The sequence below is a fragment of the Spea bombifrons genome, chromosome 5 (assembly GCF_027358695.1).
Source record: "Spea bombifrons isolate aSpeBom1 chromosome 5, aSpeBom1.2.pri, whole genome shotgun sequence".
NCBI classification, from domain to species: domain Eukaryota; kingdom Metazoa; phylum Chordata; class Amphibia; order Anura; family Pelobatidae; genus Spea; species Spea bombifrons.
In genome coordinates, this window is record NC_071091.1 from 27,213,344 (window position 1) to 27,239,457 (window position 26,114).

At 37.5% G+C, this 26,114-nt stretch overlaps 1 protein-coding gene across 1 annotated transcript; it reads right to left on the reverse strand.

The window, feature by feature from the left end:
• Positions 1–20,352: 20,352 nt before the first annotated feature.
• On the reverse strand, positions 20,353–25,597 carry EOMES (eomesodermin). The gene is made up of 6 exons (XM_053466875.1): positions 24,633–25,597; positions 23,562–23,716; positions 23,151–23,272; positions 22,408–22,566; positions 22,173–22,234; positions 20,353–21,823 (listed from the first exon to the last, which is right to left on the reverse strand). Exons 1-6 carry the CDS (start codon positions 25,403–25,405, stop codon positions 21,082–21,084), a joined length of 2,013 nt encoding a protein of 670 aa, XP_053322850.1. The 5' UTR covers positions 25,406–25,597; the 3' UTR covers positions 20,353–21,081.
• Positions 25,598–26,114: the final 517 nt, after the last annotated feature.

Sequence of the window (26,114 nt, forward strand, 5' to 3'; positions counted from 1 at the left end):
CTCTGTGATCTCTGCTGCTATGAAAATTTTAAATAAATTGAAGTGAATCGATAAGGACACCAAGATTAAAATGATATATCAAGAAACTTATATAAATGCCAGATATATTATTTTGATATGTGTCTTAAATGGAGTTACATATACTTTAGTAAACTCTTCTCAGATATATTTTTTTAATAAACTATGGAATAAAGTAGAAAAAAATGGCAGGTGATTTTAATAGTGTACAAGATATAAAAAATAGATCAAAACTCCTTAAAGAGTACAACAAAAGATAATAATAAAATATGTCCAAAAGTTTAGCCCGAGCTTTCCAATCCCTTACAAAGTAATCAAGTGTGATGGATATATGGAGAATTTATCATCCAAAAGAATATGATGATACCTGCTTTTCTAAATCACACTGGACACGTTCTAGAATAGATATATTTTTGGTAGAGTCGTTCAAGTATAGTTAGAAATATTATTATATAATAATATGAGATGATAAAAGCCAATAAAACAGCTCCTACTGGGCAAAGAACAGCTAAAATATCTAAAATAGAAAACCTTTTCTACCCCTGTTAAAATGGGGGGCTTTAATAAGTTTTTTTTTTAAAACTATATAACTTATCTGAAGGCGCAGAGGGCTTTTTCGGATGAATTATTACGGCAAATATTGATAAAATATCCTGGTTGGATATTGGAAGCAATTATGCTTCTATACAATACCTCATCAGAAAGAACTATAGGATTAGGCATAATCTCTGATTGGCTCAGAATTACCGATGGTACTAGGCAGGGTTGCCCCCTTTCCCCATTACTATTACTATACATCATGCTAATTGAGCCTTTGGCTAGAGAAATCAGAGGGAACCATGAAAAAAATGGTATTAAATGTAAACAGCTGGAGATAAAATTATGTTTATATGCTGATAATAATTTAACAACAGAATCCTAAAACTTCTCTGATGACTGTGATGGAGAAATGTTTTTTATATTTGGCTAATTATAAACTGAACATAAGTATATAACTAATAACTGTAGCTCTTGCAATAGACACTTAAAAAATATTTATATTATCTACAAGCCAAATTTGCCCTTTCTTGGTCCAATAATAAATTATTAGCCAGCTAGGGACATACTTTCAAGTAAAAAAAAAATAAAGAGGAATTTTCGTGCCATGAATCTGGAGAAGGGGATATTTCAATTACATCAGATGATTGGTTTGCCGTGCTAACAGGATAGACACATCTATTGTTTAAATTTAGGAGAGACTTATCATAAATTGATTAATCATTTGTACGTAGTCCTGCGTAAAATGGCAAAAATAAACCCAACTGCTCTCCTATTTGCTAAGACTGGCACTTATATACGCTGGTACTGTAGGAAGATTAGATCAATATGGTAAGAAGTTTTCATGTTAATTAAAAATATTATAGGTACAGAGATTGGTACCTCTGCAGACGTTGTACTGTTACATTTAAGCTAAATTGGCCAAGAGTTACAGATATTTATTATGTTTATTACTATACACATTCTGGTAGCCATAATTTTATCTATTGCCAGATTTTGGCAACTTTCTTTCTAAAATGAAAGCAAGATTTTCATTAATAAGATACATTTTAAATTATATCTCTCTTTAGTTTTTTTGGTCTGTCTTCCTGAGCTGTTGACCCTCTAGTTTTAGACTGTGGTACCTTGTTTTGGTTATCCTCCACATTTTATTTTCAACTGATATATGATATCCATATTCATTTTCAGCCATTCAGAGATGTGAAAATCATATTGTTTCCCAACTCGGCATGTAAGTATAACCTGTTTTTGTGGTTCACTGCTAAAATGGATATATTTTGTACGCACATATAAGTAAATCTAGAATCTACAACTGAATGTTATTTAGCAAAGGAAGGACTATGGGGTCATCATAACCAATGCAAAATGTGGGGCTACATATCTATGGTACCTTACAATCGACTAAACTGGCTTTCTTATATACTTCATTTTTTAATATGAAACTAATTTGTTGGACAAAAGCGACCTCCAGTGGACGTACAAAGTCATAGCTTTTGTCCAATCTGTATGTTGCTAGTCCATGGGGGTTGCAGGCATTAATTAATTACTGGAAACTCAAAAAAGCAAGAGCAAGAAGAAGCATTAAAGGGCATGATATAATGAATGACCCCTAGGCGACTCTGAGTTAGGCTTTAATTTGTTAACCAAGGACCAAGGGCCTGGATTAGTGTAAGTCTAGTTCAAAGGTTTAAACAAACTGAGCATGTGCTCTTAAAAAAAGGCAACACAAATGGTATGCTCACCCTGTTATGCTTCTTTCACTCTTTTTTCCATTATTACGTCATTCTTTTATGACCAGTCACCATGAATACATTGAGGCAGCTGGTAACCTTCAGCCTCAGGCATTAGGTGTGCCATATGGACTAGAGTAATGGGCATAGGCAGGTTCATAAGGGGCAGAGTTGGCACAGGCAGGTTTCTTTAGGGGCAGAGGTCACAGACAGGCTTCTTCAGGGGTAGAGGTGGCACAGGTAGGTTGCTTAGGGGCAGAGGTGGCACAGGCAGGTTGTTTCAGGGGCAGCAGTGGCACAGGCAGGTTGCTTCAGTGGCAGCAGTGGCACAGGCAGGTTGCTTCAGGGACAGTGGTGGCACAGGCAGGCTGCTTCGTGTCAGAGGTCTACCACGTCAACGTCTGGCTTAGCATATAGTGATAGGGGTTATGCTGTACCATATCTGTTCAGTAAATGTTAGTTATTTAAACTTATATTTTTTTTTCAGATTCTTCATTTTTTCCAGTTGACATACAGTTTACAAATTTGTGAAATAAATATTCTTGCCAACACACACTTTTTTGCGTGTGTGTGTGGGGGGGGGGTGCCGCATACAGGATCCGTCTGGGGTGCCAAGATACGCCCCTGGTTATGGTGGAGTTATAGATATAGGTAGGGGCATGATATTTTTGAGATGGGGAAAGAGGAGTAAGTAGGTTAAGAATTCCCTAAGATTGAACAAGTTAAGTTCTCTGGAAGTAGATAGAAGGGAAGTAGTTGTTTCGGGTTCAGGAAGAGCTTTTTGAAGATTGGAGTTTTGGTAGCATGCTTGAAAAAGGGTGGGACAGATTCAGTAAAGAGGGAGAGATTGAAGATATGAGCTAGTATAAGGACATGAGTAGATGAGAGAGACTAAGTAAGATGAGAAGGGATAGACTCAAGGGGACATATGATTGGACAACAGGAAAGAAGAAGAGCACAAATCTCATCTTCAGTGACAAGACAAATTGGTTTAACATAGAAGAGGAAGGAGAGTTCAGTATATGGGAGGGTGCAGAGTCAGAAGGAGGGGGAGGGCAGGAGGAGAACTGGAGATATTTCACATCTGCTTGTTCTAATCTTATTATTCATGTAGGTGACAGAGGCAGTAAGGTTAGTGGAAAGAGCAGTTGGAATAGGGTAAATAAGGGAATTGGAAGTACTGAAGAAGCTTTTAGGGTTATGAGACAGAGAGAAGGGAGGTAAAGTAGGTTTCCTTAGCAAGGATAAGAGAAGAGAGAGTAGGCATATAGCATGAATTTTTAGTGTAGGAAATCAGAATGACACAGAATGAGGCTTTCACCAACTTTTTTCAGCAACGTGGAAACAACATTTGAGGTTTCAGGTCAGGCTACATACTCAAGAGCAGATGTTAGGGTGGAATTATAGCGATAGGTAGCTAGGTTAGAGCATGCCCTTTTTGAGAAGAGTAAATCGATTAAGAATTCCTTAAGATTGAAAGAGTTAAATTCTCTGGTTAGTTAAGGTGCTTGGAAGGAAAAGGGCAAGAGTTGGAGGCAAGATAGGAAGTAGTAGCCATAGAAGGGGATAAGGGAATTAGAGAAGTTGGTGAATGTGGACATGCTAGAAAATAAATCAGGTTCAGTGTGTGACCATCTTCGTGAGTGGGGGAACATGTTGTTTGAGATTAAAGGAGGCGGCGATGGAAAAAATTTTTGAAAGCACAGGATTCAAAGGAGTGTCTACTGGGATGTTGAAGTCTCTAAGGATGACAGAGGGGACATCACATGAGAAAAAAATGGGGAAGCCATGACGAGAAGTGGACAAGAAGGCTATTAACAGGCCAAGGGCCGGTACTGGACCACATAGCACCCCAGGCAAAAATATTCTCTTGTGCCTCCTGCCATTCTTTTTACATAGATAGCAAAATTTTAAGGGCCTAGCAGGATTGATTAGTGAAGAAGCTGTACATTGTAGGGTGCAGAACAATTATTTCTTATGCAGGGGCTACTGAGTCAGGTGGAAAGGGTATGTCACAGAAGGAATAATTGCTTTGCCCCCTACTCTGTACAACTTCCTCACTGCTCAGCGCTTTGCTCCCTGCATGTCACCTTCCTGGCTCATACACTTGGTCTAACACCATACGCTAACACACATTCTAACTCCATACACTGACATGCAAACAATATACATTAACACACACACTTTATAACACTGTATGTGTACACTAACACTATACACTGACACCCCCGACACACTCACTCTAACACAGTACACTGGCACCTAAAACACCCTAACACTGTATACTGATACGTCACATACACTCACTGTAACACCACACACAATCTAACACTGTACACTACCACACACTCAGTCTAACACTGTACAATGACACCCCCCAAAAGCACACACTGAAAAACTATACATTGACACCCCACACACATACTAATTTTAAAACCATACTCTGACACAGTGTTCCCTCTAAGCTGTGCACTTGTGCACGTGCACATAACTTTTCGAGGGAGCACACACGTCCTAAAATTGTGCGCACGGGGAGCTGGGGGGGCGGGCAGTCCGTCCAGGGTGTCGTCCAGGGTGCCGCTGGCACTCCTCCAGAGACGGACAGTAAAGTCCGCCGCTGGAGGAGCAAGCTCGGTTGGGGAGATCAAAAATCTCACCCCAATTGGCTTAAAATCAATCAAGGGAGCGGTAGGTCTGTTAATGCAGACCTCCGATCCTGCTCCCTTGCGACGCGCGCGGCAACTGATGCTGTGCGCCGGGATTTGATGTCAGATCCCCGCGCACAGCACTGAAGCCACGCCCACCGTCTTTACTACACCGGAAGGACAGGACACAGAAGAAGAAGAGGCAAGAGGAAGAACGAAGAGGAGGAGGAAAAGTAACTAACAGAGGAAAGGTAGGAAAACATTAAGTGAGAGTGGATTAGTAAGTGTGTGAGAGTGATGGGTGTTATGCTGTAGTTTATGCTGAATGTTTGTGAATGAGTGTGTGTGTGATAGCATGGATGTGTAAGTGGGGGGGGATAGTATGGCATAGGGAGGCTGTAATCACATTAATATGATGCCCAGGTTCCAGCATGTACTGGCTGCCTGGGCATGATAGGAGTGTGATTGCTGTTAGCAATTATATATATATATATATAATATTGTTGTTGTTTTTTTTTGTCCAATTTTGGTGTGTTATTTTTAATAAAGTGGGTTGTTTTTTTTAAAGGGGGGGGTCATTTTCAGTTTCGGTCAAGTGAATGCTGAATTTTCGGTCCAGAATTTTCATTTCGGTGCATCCCTATATACTAAACCAGACACGGAAGCGGTAGGTCTACACCACATCAATGTTTGGCTTAGTATATAGTGATAGTGGTTATGCTACATTATTGGCAGTGTCTGGCTCAATGTATAGTGATAGGTGTTGTGCTGTGCCTCAGTATATACTGATAGGCGTTATGCTGTACCACCGTCAGTGCGTGCCTCAGTATATAGTGATAGGTGTTATGCTGCCCCACCGTCAATGTTTGCTTCAGTATATAATGATAGCAGTTATGCTGTACCACCGTCAATTAGTACCTCAGTAAATAATAACAGTTATGCTGCACCACTGTCAATATTTGCCTCAGTATATAATAATAGCAGTTTTGCTGCAACACCGTCAATGTCTGCCTCATTATATAGTGATAGGTGTTATGCTGTACCCCAGTCAATGTGTGCCTCAGTATATAGTGATAGGTGTTATGCTGTACCCCTGTCAATGGTTGCCTAACGATAGAAAATATATAGCTCCACCCCCCTTGCAATGTGATTTTTGTTCAGCTCCACCAACTTCGCTTTATATGGACTGTAGAAGCATATTGTGCGCACAAAATTTTGGCTCTGGGAAAAATTTTGCACAACAGAAATTTTCTGTGCACACCACCCAAGAAAAATTAGAGGGAACATTGCTCACACTGTTTATCATTGTATACTAGCACACATATACTCATTGTAGCACTGTATACTGATACATGCTCTAACACGTATACTGACAATCTCCTAACACACACAAGCACCACACACACAGGTCCATAAAGACATGGTTGGATAAGTTTGATGTGGAAGAACTTAACTGGACCACCCAGAGCCCTGACCTCAACCCCATTGAACACCTTTGGGATGAACTGGAATGGAGATTGCGAGCCAGACATCCAACATCAGTACCTGAACTAACAAATGCTCTAGTGGATGAATGGCAAAGATTCCCACTGAAACACTCCAAAATCCTGTGGAAAGCCTTCCCAGAAGAGTGGAAGCTGTTATAGCTGCAAAGGGGGGCAACTTCATACTTGCAACTTAATCAAAGTCCCTGTTGGTGTAATGGTCATGTGAGCCTATGATTTTGCCCATATAGTGTATGTACAACCATATCTATTGGCTATATTTATCAAGGAGGTGGGGATTTTTAAATAAAATTATTTAGTTCATGTTACTTTTACTATTTGTTCAGGCATTTGTAGGGAAATAGTGTGTATAGATACATAGATCGATATGTACAATGCATCATTCAAAAAAAAAAACTTCTGTTAGCTAAACATGCAGTTTTCAAAAATGAATTCTCCAAAAAATGTGATCCCTCACTGCCTTTTTCCCTTAGGAACTTTAAAGAGTACAGCAACAAATGTGATTCTAGCAGACAGAGCAAGCGGTTTTACCAGATACATTTGAAATCTGCAGGTGCATATGTAAAGCCGCAGGGCATAAGCTTGCTACAAAATAATTATCTGTGACATCCAAAAGTATTGTCTGTTTCCCCTACTATGAAGAAAATGTGTGCTGCCTGTGGCCACCATAAAAATCCAAGGTGTTAATGCACCCGCTTGACTTATCATCTGTAAAGAAGCAGCTGCAGGGTTTCCTAAGTCCTTCAGATCATCTATCTTCTACCACTCTCTTTTGGACATATGGTTTGAAGTCTGTTGTGATAGAGCTAGAGTAATTCTTCCAAGGCAATACAACAGTATAGCATTATAGTTGATTGCCAAAATATACTAAAATACTATTTCAGCAGAATCCATACAGCATTTCACCTCTCAATTGGTTTTGCCATGTGTTGGGATAATGAGGGACCATGATACTAGCCTTCCAAAAATGAGTCTGTGTTGGCTGCTTAAAATGGCCCTTTAGGTACCTCTGGGATAAAACTACTGGCTAGTCTGCCACTCACTAGCCACCCCTAGCAGACTGAACACCCAAGTTACATATAGTATGTCATTAAATAATTCCAATTATATTACAAGTAATTCATTTGGTAGAGTTTATAAGAGGGATTTATGGTTCACTCAATTTTCTCTGAAACAGTCCTGTTACATGACATTAACATTCCACTGGATCTCTAACTAAAATGTTCTACTGAACCTATCGATGGCATACAACATCAATAAAAACTGCTTCGCTTGTTTAGTGATACTTACGCATTGTTACTTAAAGGATTTTTTTGGGATAACGTATATGAAATTGCTTAGTACCATTAATGGTACCTGTGAATAGGTTTCCATACTATAAAGAACCTGGTTAGGATATTTACTTAAATTGAGGATAAAACAGGGTTTTTAATGTTTTTTGTGCACTATAAACTGGCAGAACTGGAAAAAAAAAACCTGCAAAATGTATTATATCTTCCCTGTGTTCTCCAGACCAGACTGGATATCATACCAGTCTTCATTCCAAAGGTGGTATTTTTTTATATGTATTTTTACTGGGCTACTTTTTTTATAATTTTCTATAATAATTATTTTCTCCATTTGTGCACACATCAATGTTTCATTCCATGTACAGTATATATGGTTTTCCAAATGTGCTCAATGTTATCCAGAGATGGAGAACTTGATACACATTACCCAGAAAGGAATGTAATGAAATTCAGATCCCATAGGAATTAGAAACTCTTCCAACAACGGCTGAGTATCATTACAACTGAATTTCACATGGAGCAAAAGAGAAACTCCGGAAAATGTAGATCTTTGTAATGCATAACTTTTTACGAATGATTGAGAAGCACCTCGAATCCATAAGCAAAAAATGTAATACATAGTACAATGGTGAATTCAATTGATTTGATGGCAATGAGGTTTTCACATGGCAAAAGAATGATTTATAAATATAGACAGAATTATGGACCTGAAAAATTTGTGATTTCTATAGGACACAGCAGTTAAGATTGAGTTGTCCTGGTTATTGGAACTGTGGTAATCGGCTGCTCTTTATATTTGATGTAAATTTTTTTATTGTTTTTTTTTTAATATTTTTTAAATACTACTAAGTTCCTGCCTACTCTCCTATCTTGCTCATATTAGGGGTTACAGATCATTTACTGCACCGAGGACCGTAAAAATATAAGCCTTCTATGAGGTTAAGTTTTCCTTAAAGGACAGATACCTTAAAGGGCTGACCTACTGAATATGCTCCTTTTTAATTTGTTTCTTATTACCGCATATCTATACTAGATATATTACACTATAGTACTGGTATTGTGTTTTCTTTGGAGAGCAGTGACTTCCTCCGTGGTGTCCTTCCATGGACTCCATGCCTATTGAATGTTTTGTGTATGGTAAACTCACAAACAGAGATAACCAGGTCCAATGATCCCTTCAATCCTTTAGCTGTTACTCTAGGATTCTTTTTTTTATCTCTGGACAGTCTGTGTGGTTTTCTGGGTGCCCACTTCTAGCCAAAGTAGCCATAGTACCAAATATTTTCCATTTGTGAATAACTTGTCTAACTGTGGACTTGTGAATACGTAAATTCTTTGAAATTACTTTCTAACTCAACAATTCTTGAACGTAGGTCTTCTGAGGTTTCTTTTCTTTGAGGCATGGTTCATATCAGCAGATGCTTCTTGTGAATAGCAAACTAGCAATGTTGGAGTGTTTTTTTTTGTTTTTTTTTTTAAGTCAAAGTAGCTCTAAAACACATCCCATTTAATTGATTGGACTCCAGGTTTGCTAACTCCTGACTCCAGTTAGCTTTTGTTGAAGTCATTATCCTAGAGGTTTACATATTTTTTCCAACCCACAATGTGAATGTTTGAATGATGTATTCTAAATGGGTAAGAAGGATAATTTGTGTGTTATTCGTTTAAACAGATTTTGTTCATCATTGTAACTTAGATGAAGATCAGACAATATTTTAAGACAAAAAAGTTATATATAAATGCTGATTATTTTCAATACGGTTCACTTACTTTTATCTTGCCAGTATTGTTTTGATAATATTATTATTTTGTCTACACAGTAGGCTTTTGGACTGCATTATTTCAATCCAAAAGCTGGGTGTTTTTGATAAATGTTTATAAAATATATAATTGTTTTTAAAATCAGTAGATTTTTAACCCTTAAGGGTTTCAGACTAATTATATAAGTAATTAGTAATCCCCTTATGATGTTATAAAATGAGCCATATATATGAAGGAGGCATATATAGATGCTGTTGATTGTTATATGTTCATTGTACTTATAAATGATTATTGCTTTATGGAAATATTATGTATGTACATTTAAAAATATGTAGTCCTCTACTGGACAATGTAATAATGATTTGGTAAGCATTGTGAAAATAACACAATAACACATGTACAAATCTTTTTTTTTGTAATAGCTCTTTATTTTCTTGATATATAAAAAAGACAGAAAAAGTAAAAAAAAATAATTCACGAACACAGAATAAAAAAATTAAATATAACGATATGTCTCTAAAGTGCAATATACAACATAATTACATATGTAGTCAATCATTAGTGTCAAACACTAAAAATAATATATCTATATTTAAATATATTTATAATCCCAGATCATGTACAAATCTTTATTTGTCAGCAATGAGAGATGTAATCATTGGTTGCAGATGTTACATGGATTTAATTGTATTCTTTAAAAATAATGTCTGGAAGATCTCCCTCATTCAGATGAATGTCTCATCAATATGATTAGGATCTCATCCTTCAGCCTGATCTAGTTACACAATCTGTTGTGACAGCTCAGTGTCTTGTAGTCCCTAAAGGGAAAGTTAGATACCACCCTATCATTTTATTCAAATCACAGTCTGCACTCTGTAGTTTAAGGGTAAATTTGTTCCCCTGTGGTATTGTTATTCAGACACATGACATATATAGAAATATTTATAGCAGGACAGATATGCTCTCATTTTGTTATTTTGGTGGAACTACCTTATAGTGGTAATTTATTTTTGTAAATGAATTACAAATGAATGTTCAGCATCCAATGAAATTTCCCACCAACATCCTTTCTGATATGTTGCTTTATAATCACAATAAAATACTGTAAGTCTATAGGGAGCAAACATTCTGCCTTTCTTACCATCCTGTTTTCAGGCACAAGCTACATGGAACTCATGAGTGGACTGTGAGTGGAATGGTAACAATATATAGGGGGGGCACACAAGATACCACAGTCAAACTGGGGGGGCATTCATAATTTCCAAAAGTAATGTGCTATGGAATTATACTTTTGTTATTGGGCTAAAATAATACTTGATCATTCAACATGGGAAGCCTGAAGCCACATTTGAGTGCGACTAATCCTTGAAATAAATATTATAACACAATAAATAACTTTTCCACTAAATGATTTCAGGGCCTTGAACGTTTTGTCCCCTGAAGTCACTACAACTTCAGGAGGGCATTTTATCTCTGGATAAATATAAATTAAATAATTCCTACTGTAAGTTAAGTGCCAGGAAACAGATGACCAAACACACACACCAACACAGGCTCTGTCACACCAACACCCAGACACACACACCAGGACAGGCTCTGCCACACCGACAACCAAACAAACACACACACACCAGGACAGGCTCTGCCACACAGACACCCACAGACATCAGGACAGGCTCTGCCACACCCACATCCAAACACACACACACACACCAGGACAGGCTCTGACACACTGACACCCAAACACACACCCTAGGACAGGCTCTGCCACACTGACAACTGAACACACACACCAGGACAGGCTCTGCCACACCAACACCCAAACACACACCAGGACAGGCTCTGCCACACCAACACCTATACACACACCCGAGGACAGGCTCTGCCTCTGATAACCAAAAACACACAAACAGCAGGACACAATCTACGTCACAGAAGTCTACATCAGGATGGATTTTTCACACTGCATTGTCGTTTATACCCCCCTTAGTGTTTTTGCTCCTTGTGTATTGATGCCCCTGCTGCCCATATATATTAATATTAGCCCCAGTTGCCGATAGCAGGTATAGATCAACACATTAACACACAAACCAAGCTTTGCATGTATAGATCAACTGAAATTCACTTGTGATCTCAGCACTGAAGGTATATATATCAAATAAACAGAATCAGACATACAAATCCTGTATTTGCAGGTATACAATAGTAAATGAAACGTAGCATTGCAGGTATAGATCAAATAAATACATGGAAACAGCATTGCAGGTATTAATCAACTGAATAAGACATACAAACACTGTATTTGCAGGTATGGAAATATATAGATATGGATCTACAGAATAAAGCATAATGCAGGTATAGATCAATTGGAATTCACTTAAAAACACGTCATTAAAAGGTATATTTAAAACCCCCTAAATTACAGACATAGATCACAGGTTGCACACCCCAAAGCCAGCCCTGGCGTCCACACTGCCCACACAGCAATCACACTCCTATCATACCCAGGCAACCAGTAAATGCTGGTACCTAGGCATGATGGGACTGTGCTTGCTGTGATTGCTGTTAGCAATCACACTCTTATCATGCCAGGTCAGCCAGTACATGCTGGTACAGGGTGGCTGTAAGTGATGTGTAGACCCCATACTGCTGGCAGCATCAATACACAAGGGGGGCAGCTAGCTAGGTTTCAGCATGTACTGGCTGACTTGGCATGATAGGAGTGTGATTGCTAACAGCAATCAAAGTCCCATCATGCCTAGGTTCCAGCACTTACTCATCCAACCAGTAAATGCTGGAACCTAGGCATGATGGGACTGTGATTGCTGTTACCAATCACACTCCTATCATGCCAATTCAGCCAGTACATGCTGGTACAGAGTGGCTGTAAGTGATGTGCAGACCCCATACTGGATGTACTGGCTGACTTGACATGATAGGAGTGTGATTGCTAACAGCAATCACAGTCCCATCATGCCTAGGTTCCAGCACTTACACATCCATGCTATCACACACACACTCATTCATTCATATACTCATTCATTCACAGATTAATTCCCTCAATCACACATACTCATTCAAACACCCTCCCCACCCCCTTACCTGCACTGCAGCAGAGGGTGCGGCCTCCCTCTGCGTTCTCTGGTACTGCACAGAGGAAGCAGGACTGGAGCAGAATCATGTGATGTCACGTGAACTCTGCTAGGTTCCGATTCCTCTATGCAGTACAGAAGACCCTCCCACAGGTAAGTAGCAGGGCTTGTGTTGCGGCCCGCGTAAGATCGGTTGCCCTGCATTGCGAATTTATTCCAAATTCGGCAGGGGGGGCAACAGGGGGGGCAAGGATTAACCCCCTGTAGCGACGCCACTGAAGAAGCCTGAAAAATGGCGGTGGTCTCATTGATTCTTATGGCTGTAAATGATGGGTCCAGCAACCCTTGGGAGTTTTTCCTTTCTTTTTTCACTTTGGCCAATCAACATTTACAAAGGGAAGCATTAGATATATAAATGTGCTGACTCTGTTTTAACTTGTCAGTAGCATCAGTTACAGACTGATGGGAGTTGGAGTGTGACAGTTGGAGACAGTGACAGTTAGCTTAGCAGAGGCTGAGATTGATGCTCATTACTCGCCTACCATACTGCAAGTTAATTAATAGTTTATTTTAGTGCAGAAAATGTACTGTTGTAGGGTGTATTGGAGAAGCTGTAGTCACTACTGTATTGTATTACAGGGAATGCAGAGTTCCTGAGTGGAGTTTAGTTGATTAAGACAGTTGCCAATTTATAGTACCAGCCAAACTTGTAATTTGTGGAAAAGTCATTTTTCATTATCTTTCTATCATACAATTTATTATTTTTCATTGATAAATAAATATTGGTGACAAAACCAGGCATTATAATATATAATATTGGGGACATTCAGTCCTGCTCCACAGGGCTGCATGTGCCTATGATGTGTCAATGTCTGCCTGCCCAGAGCCCTACCACAATTGCTGCACCTCTTTGACCGTCCTTACTCTGGGGGAACCTTTTTTTAATTTTTATAATGAAAGCAGAGTCCAGCAGGTATCAGGGACCTCCCCCTTTTGGGAACGCCCCCAAATGTTGTTCCGAATCAAGAAAGACTTCCGAAAAAACAAATGTGGCCGATTTTGTTTGCATGCACATGTCTACTTCACATAGGCTACATTTCTGAATATACCACAGATTTTATTGTCTTTCTTTAACCATGCATTGCCACAGGATTCCTGTTTTATTATATAATCCTTTAATAAGTTTTAAATGCTTGAGGAATTCACTACCATCTTATTTAAAGCTTTATTCTTTTTTTTTTTTTTCTTTTAACAAGTTGTGTCTCCTCTTAACCCATCATCTCCATAGAGTTCAACTACTTGCTCGCATTATTGATAATGAACTAATGAATCAATCTAAATATATAGCAACAGGAGGAAGAAGTAACAATCTGTTAGAAGTGATAAAGGGTGTAGAAGCTCTTCCGGGTAGTATTGATTAGTTAGTACATTGAAAGTCTCCAAGCCTATTTTGGCTTCCAATAAAAATGTGCGTAACTAGAACTTAGTCTGGTTGGTAAAGAGTATATGTTTTATGTTAGATAATAAAGTTCTTTTCTTAGTAGAAAGCCTACTTAAAATATGTTACAGTAATCCAAAAAGGAACCAATCCATGAGATAAGAGCACACTATGTTGATAGAATTAAATATTACATCCAGGCCATGGGCTTGGGTGAAAAAGTATAATTTGACACGGACAACTTTATTAAAAGGGGCTGATTAGCCTATATCAGCATTATTGGGTGGCAAACCATACACATATGCTCCTGATGGTGCTATAAGAATTAGCATAACAGTTTACTGCCATAGCCAAGATATCAACATTGGTTGCATGTTTAGTATGTACATCAGTATATGTCTCTTTAAATTTTAGTACTTAATTTTGTTAGCAACAAAAAAATACTCTTTCATATATGACATCAGTGAAAGGCATTCTGCTTCTAGAATAGCAAATGAAGAAAAAAAGACATAAATGAGATTTTGTATTGATGTGTAAATTCCAGAATTGCACAAATAGATTACCATAAACATGACATCATTTTATTTTAACTTAATATTTCAGAAGCCATCACATATAAACTGTATGATGTGTCAAAATATTTTAAATGACTCAGCAATTTAAAGGTATTTTAAATATATATTTTAGGTGACCTGCATAGAAACTCATTATGCAGTGGCACAGATGGTACACATCTAATTAACACTTAGCTTTGTTGCAAGGTCCCCTTATACATTAATCCTGCACAAGTTATAAAAGAAGTTACAATTTTTTTAAGGGCTGCTAATCAGGAAGAAGAGTTCAAATATTTTCTTATCAATGAGTGGGGTATCAAAGAGGAATTGTAAACACAAGAATTGTAAGTGCACTTCATCCCTATAAATAAACATTTTTTGTTTGTTTTATTTATTTGGTTAAAATCAAAAAGAAAACAGGTTATTAATTAGGGCTTATATGAGTTAATTAATAAAGAGCACATAAAAACACAAATGCATCAAGAAAATATATAGTGGTGGAACATAGTAAGTAATGTGTACAAAGAAAAGTGCATGTAGAATTTTAAGTTTGTTGTAGGTTGAAACACCAGATTGCCAAGCAATGTCCCACATGCTAATACTTGGATATTGAACTCAGAAGTAAGTTGCTTGTAAGTATTGTGTGTCTGAGGCTCCATGGAGAAAATGTGTGTTGGTATTAGTGTCTGGGTATGTTAGTGAGAGTGTCTAGCTATGTTAATGTGAGTTTCTGTGTGCGTGTGTCAGTGTGAGTGTCTGTGTTTGGGTGTGTGTTAGTGTGAGTGATTGTGTTAGTGTGTCTGGGTCTGTTAGTGTGAGTGTCTGTTAGTGTGTGTGTTTGTTAGTATGCGTATGCATCTGGGTGTGTTAATGTGAGTGTCTGATTTTGTTAGTGTGTGTCTGCGTAAATGTTAGTGTTTGTTTCTGGGTTGATAGTGTGTGCCTCTGTGTGTGTTAGTGTGAGTGTCTGGTTGTGTTAGTGTGGGTACCTAGGTAATTTAGTGTTCATAGGTGTGTTACTATGTGCATTAGTGTTTCTGGGTATGTTGTGTGTGCCTGGGTGTTTTTGTGTGTGTGTTAGTGGATATGTGTTAGTGTGAGTGTTAGTGGATGTTGGTGTGAGTGTCTATGTGCGCGTGTATATTACTGGGGTTGCCTTGATATGTAAGTGTGTGTCTAGAGGTGTTAGTATGAATCCTTGTGTGCTTGTGTATCCAGTATCTGTACATGTGTGCTATTGTCTGTATCATTGTGTGTTCCTGTCTGTATGTGTGTGTGTTAGTATGAGCGTCTATGTGTTGGGGTTAGTGTGTGTATGTGTATGTGTCTCTTTTCTCTTCACCTATCAATTTTCCCTATTCTGTCGTTCTCTCATCATATTTCTTCTTGTCCCTCATCTCCTTCTTAAATCCCCTTCTATCCTTTTCTCTTCCTATTTTCTTTCTTGCCTTTCTTCCATCTCCCTTCATTCCTCCTTTCTCTCATCTTCCTCTTTTCTCTTGACCCTCTTCTTTCTCTTTTTTGTCCTTTTTCTTTCATCCCCATTAATTTCTCTTTGTATCTCTTCTTTTCTCCTGTCTCACTCTCTTCTCTCACTTGTCTTTCATTGTTATGTAAGGTGATTTGTCTACTAAATATAGACACCTGGCTGAGTGTTACCAAGCATCCCCTGTTGGGTTGGATATACCTGAAGGAAATATCCAAATTTCCTTTATAGTTATATTCCCAATAAATTCTTAGGTTTTCCCTTTAGGGTTCTATAGAATATGTTCAAGAAATGCAATGTTTTGGCCACTAGATGGCAGAAAATAGCCATGGCTAGGCTACAGTTTGTACATGACTCATTAGTTAATCATACATATATATAATAAAATAGCAAAGGATCCAATAAGTATCATTTTGGCAAGAACAAATAAAGAAAGTCTGGGTGTAATTTTTTACTGTAATATTAAGTTTCATTATAAACTATATATAACTTATTTGTCAACACAATTCGTTAACACATTTAGCTGGTCACTAAGTAGAATCTTCATGATAGGCTATTAATGGGTTAATATTGCTCGGGGTCAGCTCATTTAGAAAATTCCCAGGGTGAGTTGTATCCCTAAAATAATCCACACAGGCTAACTGCAGTTTTTTGGGACAGTAATTAAAATAAATTATCCGAAATAACAATCCATGCTGATTAGTTTTGTATTAATCATTAGTGTTTGAGTGAGTTGGACATGTCATGCCTAGTAACAAGAAAGAACAAGATCAGGTGGCAATAAGGACTAAGGAGTGTTGTCCCAGCTAATAAAGTTATTGGCCATTTAAAATATCAAACAACAACCCACGAATATTCTAAAAAAGGATACAATTCTAAAATAAATTGTATTTCTTTTTCTCTTAGAATATTTTATTGGGAAAATGAAAAATAACATTATGCTTTTTAGAAAATATAGAGGAACTCCTGTGATTTCAATATAGATTTAATCTTTACAGCATGTGCCATTACATTTTAATTAATTGCTTTAATTAATCAATCACTGTTTAGTGATTAGTATTAATCACTAGCAGCATAAATATCATGACATAAGAGTTAGCTTAGTCCCTTTCAAAATCAGACACTTAAAAATTGTCTGTAGCTTTCTCCAGTATCCACACTTACAGCCCAGTGGCTTTAACTCCTTCATTACACAGAGATTTAGTACCCTCTCACGTTGATCCCTGCTGTAGCTGATCACATAGTGATCATTAAGCAATGTTTTATAGCCCTACATTTCTGCTTGCTGTACTAGCAGGAAGAGGTTGTCATCAAAGATCCTAGTAGAGTCTCTTTAGGTTTTCTGGTGATATCAGCATTAGCACCATTGGAAAAGAATGCCATACTATTATGTCCTAGTGGTCGTCTGGGTCAGTTCATGTAAGACATAATAATATAATGTAACTTTGCAAGGGGGGTTAATTAAGCTGTGTAATGGTGTTTACAGATTGACGTGCAAGAAATATGTATTAGAACGATGGGAACAGGAATTTTAGCTTTATTTTCTCAGAATCTAGTTAGTATTCCTCTCCATTAACTTTTTTCCTCTCTTTTTGTACATATTAGATAACTTGGCAAAGATGTGAGGTCAAATGGTGTAGCTGAAATGTGGGGAAAAAAAGTATAATTCATATTTCTGGGTCTTGTAAAAATGCTCTAATAGTGAACAAGCTGGTATGTTCTATAGCAGTAAAAAATGTTTTCCTCGGACACAAACTTTCCAGCAGCAAGAATTCTCCAAAGAGGACTGCATAGAAGGTGCTGACCAAATGAGGTTGAGCTATATGGAAGGGTGAATTAAGAATTGTGTAATGTAATGAATTGAATTAAATATTGTGTAATGTAATGAATTGAAGATTTTAGGCCACTGCCTTAAGCTCTGTTTATTTTTACTTGCAATTCCCCATACAGCCACTAGATGTTCTAAGAAAAACCCGTGCTATTCTGAGGTGTATATGAAGAATGGGAGTATTGTCATTCATTAATGACAGGGGTATTGTAACAAATGGAAGGGGCCTATGTACTATTTACAGTATTTACTCTCTAAAAAAGTAACATCTATTTATCAATCGTTGACTGTGTGTATGCTGCCTCTAGAGTCACCTCTGTACCAGACAGAAAATGAAAGTCTTTTCAAATGCCTTTGTATTTGTCTTAGGACATCTAAAAAAAATATCTCATCGATTAATGAGGCTCTGGGCTTAATGTGTGAGCTAATTAGCAGTCCCAGATCAATCACTGGGTATACCTGAATACAATCCTTCATCCCCATTCACACCCTTCTAGTATGTAAAATGTTCATTATGAAGAACACTTAATATTTCACCTTTCTAGAAGAACATCGGAATCACTTTTCCAGAAGCCGGGTGTTTTATATTCCATATGCAAGGTAACCAAATATGTATGCGAACAGAACAAAAAAAAGGTTACATTCTCCCACTATAGACATAAAGATATTTTAATACTTTTGTGTCAGTGAGAACCCACTTTAGTACTTGTGTATGCATTTGCAGGTCTGTAAATTTCCAGATCTTCCTTTTTGGATTTGTATCACGAGACAAGCTGGATCCAGCCATTAACCTTGATGTTGGGTTTAAGAAGCGAGGACTGATGTGTAATTAGTGAGTTGCAGTGTCTTGCTGTGCACAGCCTAGCACTGACACTCTGTGTGTGTTTGTAGTTAATTCGCATTGTATACTCCGCCTGATGAGGAGAAAACAGGGCTACTTAACCTTATCAGATAAGAAGTGTAAACAAGTCGCTCCTGACACAGACCCTTGATCTTCCTTTAAATATAGACTTGTTTATCAATGTCATCCTAGGAGGATTAATTAGATACATTTATTCACAATTTGGTGTCTGACACTACAGTTTAGGAATGCCTTATAATCACAAGGTGTTAATTGGGGCCAGGCAGGCACTTAGGTTTCGATTAAACAGTGTGAGAACTTTTACAGTGAATGCGTCTATTTTAACATAAAAATGCTGCACGCTTATCATATTATTTTAGACTTATTTTTCTTTTGATTTAAAGACGGACAACATATATATATAATATTAATTTATTATTGTTATTTTTATTAAAGGAATAAGGTAAATACATATGTTAATTGTAATAGTATCTATCTATCTATCTATCTATCTATCTATCTATCTATCTATCTATCTATCTAAATAATTTTGGGTTTAATTCAGCAGCTTTGTCACTCGTTAGTAGGAGGTTAGGTGGAACTATAACCTCGATCTAGTATTTAATCGACTTTACATTTATATTATATCGTTTAGTTTTCGTGTCCTAGTTGTGTTTGCCCTGCAATCAACTTAATCCCATTAGAGTCTGCATTTCCTCCAAGAGATTTTTTTCACTTCTTTCAGAGACTGAGTTTTGGATGAAACCGCAGGGACCAGTAATTTAATTTAATCTTACTTGCATGTTCAAATACAGCATGATTAAACCCTTCCAGGTGTGTGATGATGGCACATCACTTTGAATTTAAAATCGAATTTTTCAGTGACGTTAATCCGTTTTATTATGTTAACTAGAATTTGTAAATTCCAGGTCTTTCAATATACAAAACGAATTGATAACGGATAGAAAAGAAATGGGAAGAACGAAAACTAAATCTTATAAATTCAAACTCAAATGTATGCATTGTTTTTTCTTCAAGAGGGATCTAAATTAGGGAATTATAGATATATTAATTAATGTACTGAAATCGTAACTCGGAAAATATTTGTCATTATATACAACCAAAAACATTTGGAAGAGAACACTTATTGACATTTTATATATATATATATATATATATATATATATATATATATATATATATATATACACAAAACCTGGTGAATATATAATGGTAATTATATTAATATTACAATTATTATTATTATTGTTAGTTGTTGTTATTATCATCTTTCCAATTTAGGGTATTAGAAAAGATTACATGATTGCCGGCTCTTCGTCTTTGCTCTTTGGATTATTCCTTGCAAAAGTTAAAATATGTAGTTAAAAAAAATAAAAGTAAAATAAAATTATATCTATATATATATATATATATATATATATATATATATATATATATATATATATATATATATATATATATATATATATATATAAAATCCACAAAAGTAGGAGCACATGTAAAAAACTGAAGATAATTAACATCTCTTTTTTATCTCTCCAAACAATATTTATATACACAAAAAGATGTAGGATAATAGACAAACAGATAAAGGGAGTGAAGATAGGTAAAGAGATATATATTTTATTCTTCAAAATTATTGCATTTACCATTTTGATAATGACCCAGGTAGGTAACATTGAATTTGAAGCAAAAGTCTATTTTTTGGCAATAATTGACACATTTATTAAACAATAAGTGTACAAAAAAGGAAAACGAAAAAGCACCAGGTCAATCAATACTTGACTTTACATTTTTACAACATTTGCCTTTAAAGACAACTTTTAAAAGTAAATTTCCCAAGACACTGTGAAAAATACATTCTGACAATGTATGTTAAATTTCTAGATATACATTTTCGGGTGCTACCTAATACATTGTACAACAGAACAGTGCATTTAATGTCTGAGAAATCATTAAAATACAAATACACTTGTATGCATACAATATATTATACTCCACAATATCCAACAGTATATTTACACAAACTGTACATTAGTCACTTGTCATAAATAAATTCACATAATATAATAGCAATTAAAATAATAAAACAAAACATAAAAAGAGATAACACTGTAGCAGATCTCATCCACCATTTTTCATAAAAGTAATATTTTCAGGTTCAAAACTTGTTATGACAAGTTTGGGCTTGAAATAGTCAGACTTGTGGCCAGATCCAGAGAATTGCACATAGTTTTTTTCTCTTTTTGAAAGTTCATGGCCAAAATTTTTGGCATTTAATGCAATTGTTCACCCATGGTAATTGTGGAATAAGACTAATTATTTACATATGTTCTTTAAGAACTAGAATAAAAGGCATAATAGCCCAGTCCCTTAGATGCATCCTTATAGTCTTCTGGTGCAATATCTTCACATTTTATAGGGGGTGAATTTTCATTACTTGAGGTGCTTGGGGAAAGTCTTCTTCTCTTACATGCTCCTGTGTAAACTCCTGAATCGTTGGAGTCTAGAGATTTAATAGAAGGTGGGGTTTCTACCCAAGAAGAGCTCATCTCTTCCTTTACTTTATCCTTGGCTAGCAGATCTTCAGTGAAGCCTGGAGGGCTTGACCTTGAAGACCAAGGTAAACTGGTGGTCACTTTTCTCTGGTATGGGGAACCTCTGCTACCCCACCCAGTCATGGAGGCAAATGCTGCATCTGGGTAATAAGCCATGGGGTGAGAGGTTTGGATTGGAAGGGATTTTATCCCGTAAGTGAGAAGAGAGCTAGATGAGTAATCTGTTTCATAGGGTCCCATGTCCAATTTGTTGGCATTAGATTGCTGGACAGGGGTTACAAACCACCTCTGTGGGGGGGTGTTTGCTACTTCTTCACTGGACTGTGGTGACAGAAGCCCGTTAGTCTGGGGTACAGTCCTCTCCCCACTGTAGTACCTGGCAGCAGGTGGTAAATTGTTGACAAACTGTTCTTGGAAGAAAGGCTGGACACTGTAGCGAGTCCCAGGAACAATCTGATGGGATCTAGGAGAATCCGCAGGAGATGGAGTTAACCTGTCATTCTCTGATGCCGTGTACATGCTACAAAAAAGATATAAATCTGATGTCACTAGGAGAACTAGTTTATGGGGATCATAGCCTTGATAAATACCAGTCAATAGCAGTTATATACACTAAGTCTCATAATCTTTAGACTGGGCTATCGATATTTTTTGGTATAATTCTTTGTAATGTTTGATATTTTTTACACAGTTTCTTAATTTAAGTTTATATTGGGGAATGTGAATTCCTACATGCACAAACATTATATAAAAGCAGTATTTTTCCTATTAAGCCAAACAAAGGTAGCGTTTGAACATATACTAAGCATAAATTAAAACATAAATAAAAATAAAAAATGCAACATGCATTTATGAAAAGCACAACTTACGAATCATAATTATCTCTGAATCCTTTTGCAAAGGGATTGTGGTCAATCTTGAGCTGAGTGATCTATACAGAAAAATCAAATAAAAAAATGCAATTAAGCTTTCTAGAGTTTTTTTATGGCTGAGATTTTATTATCTTATGAAAGAAATATTCACAAATATTATAAAAGTGAATTAGACTATGTAAAGACAGTCTAAGGTTCTTGAAATGTTACCATTTAATACGTTTCAACTTACATCGGTATTCTGGTAGGCAGTTACTGCAATAAACTGGGTTTCTGGGAAGGTAAATGTCTGTGTCTTGGCAGAATCATTCAAGTCTTCTACTCCATCCTCACTCACTTCTACAATGTGAAGACGGGGCTGATATTTGTGCAAAGACTGCAGGACAATCATCTGAGGATGAATAGAGTATATATTATGTATAGAGCAATGAGAAGTCCTGTCAAACCACATTAAATAATGTGTGTATATATATATATCTATATATCTATATATATCTATATATATCTATCTATCTATATATATATATATATAGATAGATAGATATATATAGATATATATATAGATATTAATAATGAAATAAATTATATTAACATTAGTAAAAGAGCTTCTAAAAAATGTGATTGTTTTTGTTACTTGCATTCAATTCAACTGTGAAGATCTGCATTAACCATTAACGTTTAGCAATACCCCCCCCCCACACCCGCACTTTATGGTTGAAAAATATAATTTTGTAAACTAAAAACAAAATACTAGATAATTTCTTTAAAACCTTAGGTTAGTCCCTGGCTTTATGTCGGTTACTGTTTATCCGTAATTACAATGTGTAAGAAAGTATGTGTAATATACAGTAACAATATTTGAGGCTGATGAGCCATATTCCTTGGGGTGTGAGTATTATAATCCGCTGTTACAATGTATCAGGGCTATCTGTGGTTTGGAAGCGCTGTCCATGGTATCGCTTTTTCTTCTCTTACCTGAGTATTGTTATTATTGGCTCCTTTGTTGTTAGTAAGTTTTAGTTTCCCAAAGGAGATCTCCTGCCTCATCCAGTGTGCTCCAGTATTAGGGGACTCTGGGTGCACATACACCTTATTTCCTATAAACAATATAAAATAACAATTAACGAAATGGTTAAGAATTTGTCCGAAGCCTATGAATATTCAGTGCATGGATAATATGAACTTAATTAACTATTTATAATTCATTAATATATAGAAAACAAATAGTGGAATTAAAGATCACTTAAGGGGTTAAGGAGAATTTTATCGACCCATCTACAATCTGGTACAATAATTACTTTTTTTTTAAAATAAAAACTCTAGACTAATCAATTTTAAAACTAAATAATCGAATATGTTTTACTGATAAATGGTACAAACAGTTACCTTGCATATTGTTGTCTGCTTTGCCACAGGTGACCCACTTGCCCCCCTGGAAGCGCCAGTGATTGGGGTCAGCTAGGACCACCTCTACGAACACATTGTAATGGGCGGTGGGGTTTAACCCTGTTATATTGAAACTCAGAAAGGGGAACATTCTCCTAAAAAAACAAACAAACAAAAAAAAGACAAAAAAGAAAATACTTTTAATTGTTGTTTAAAGAAAAAAATAACTCATAAATATAATTAAACATTTTAGCAAAGGCAACACAAAATGACCTCTCTTTAGAGCCAGACATTGTTACAGAAAGAAAATGTCATATATAGAACTGCTTTTTGTATGTTTGTTTTACCTTAATTTTTTTAGAAGCTATTTTCCCAAATCCATACAGAGCAAAAGTACACAAAACACGCTGTTTAACAGATTGAATGCCAGATTTGCCAGGTTTGCGGCACTTGGCACCCAACTCTCTTAGCCCACATAAGGGTTAAATGGTCCATGTTTTGATGCAGGGAGTATGTGAGGGTCTCCTTTGTATGTCCATTTTTTTCTCAACAAGCAAATCGAATGCTTCATTAAATCTCTGGCAGAACATGCGGCAGGTGGGCATTACAGGAGTTTCATGTGCCTGATTATTACAAAGGGATTCATAAACTAACGCCCGGTTAAAATGAGATCAGACAATGAACAAGCAAGATATATCTATCATCTATCTATCTATCTATCTATCTATCTATCTATCTATCTATCTATCTATCTCTATCTATCTATCTATCTATCTATCTATCTATCTATCTATCTATCATCTATCTATCTATCTATCTCCTTGACATGTGACACATAAGTTACAGGGAATTGCCGAACACTTTATAACTTTGCTTGTTCTTAGGTTACCCGTATAATAAACTAATAATAAAAGTCAGGAAAGTGAGAGAAATCGGGCTCCATATTGTGGAAGGACCGGAACAACTATACTATACACACACACACACACACACACACACTCACACACACACACACACACACACACACACACACACAGCAGTAAGAATGAGTCTATGCGATCAGTGTCTTACCTGCCCTGTTTGGTGATGATCATCTCAGTCTGGTGCCGGTGAAATTTAAGCCACAGAGGCCGGTTGCAGAGGAAGACTTGAGCCCGCACTCCTGGCCCGCTGGTCGGCAGTCCCAGCGCATTGAGCCCGCTGCCTGATCCCGCAGCCGGGTAGGGGCTGTACATGGTCCCTGGTGCCTGTCCATACTGATACCCTGTGCTGTACTGAGGCCGGGACGGGCACACGGGTGGGGAGAAGCCGGCAGGAGGCAGCATGCTTCCATATGGGGGGTATCTGGCTGCCCCACCTGCTGGATACACGGCGCTGTGCTGCGTTGGGGCATAGGGGAAGATGGAGCAGGGGGAGCCCAGCTCTGCCCCTGTCTGCTGGGGCTGCTGGCCTTGAGACTGCAGGTAATAGCGCTCAGAGGCCGCTTGCAGGCTGCTGTCCAGGTAGCGAGTTGCGGAAGATGCGGCCGCAGAGTTCATGTCCTCCTCCCCAGTTGGGGTGCCTTTGCGCCCGTTGTCCTGTAGAGTCTTAGACGCTGAGAAGCCCTCGCCTACCTCGCCGAGCATGGAGGGGGCAGCTGTGCTGCTGGAGCCAGTGTCTCTGGGGCTGTCTAAGGGGAGTCCCCTGGAGTACTTCTTGTGCTGCTGAGGTTGTCCTTTGTGCTGTCCCACGTTGAACTCCAAACTGGGGCTCTGGGCAGCGCTACCTGGGTCACCAGGCAGGGGGTAAAACGTGTGGGGCAAATTGGGAGCAGAGCTAGTTAGGATCTGCTCTCCTAGCTGCATCCTCTAGCTGGTGGGACCTTCTTCTGACTCAAAAACCTGCTCTTGATGGGCTGGGGCAAAAACCATACAAGACAGACCCTCACTGGAAAATAAGGGGCAATCTGGTGCTGGTGAATGAGATGCCCTTTCAATGTGATATTTGTCCCATAGGTGGCTCTCCAGCAGGTTCAAGTGGCAAATGAATGAAAAGAAATCTGAAAGCCCCACACAGTTCTCTCCTCCTTGAAGGGGAAATATCAAATGTGTCAAGAAGCAGCCTCTGAGATTTTATATACGGTCGCTAAATTCACACCTCCATTAGGGCTAATCATTCCAGGAGGAGGGACTTGCTGTGGCTTTCATGGCAGAGAAGTATAGAGGAAAAGATGAAAAAAGCTCTTCTTCCAGCCCTTGGCCTATTGGCTGCTTTCTGTGACACTAATTTAATTAGACAAGTCCTAATTGGAACATGTCACCTGTGCCTCTCTTACTGGCTGCTGAACACTAAAGATCAAATGCACTGAGAGCAATTATTTTTATCCTAACCCCCTGAAAGGGAGAGGTTGGGGGATGGGGGGCAACTTAACATCCAATTCTGAGCTCTTTAAATTCCCCTTTTGTAAAGTGTTTGTTTGGATCAGACAGGACTTTCAGTGAACTTGTGTAGTCCAAGAAAATACACCAAGGCTCTTTTGGTGGCAAGAGAAAAGGGGGGCAGTTTTGCCTTTTC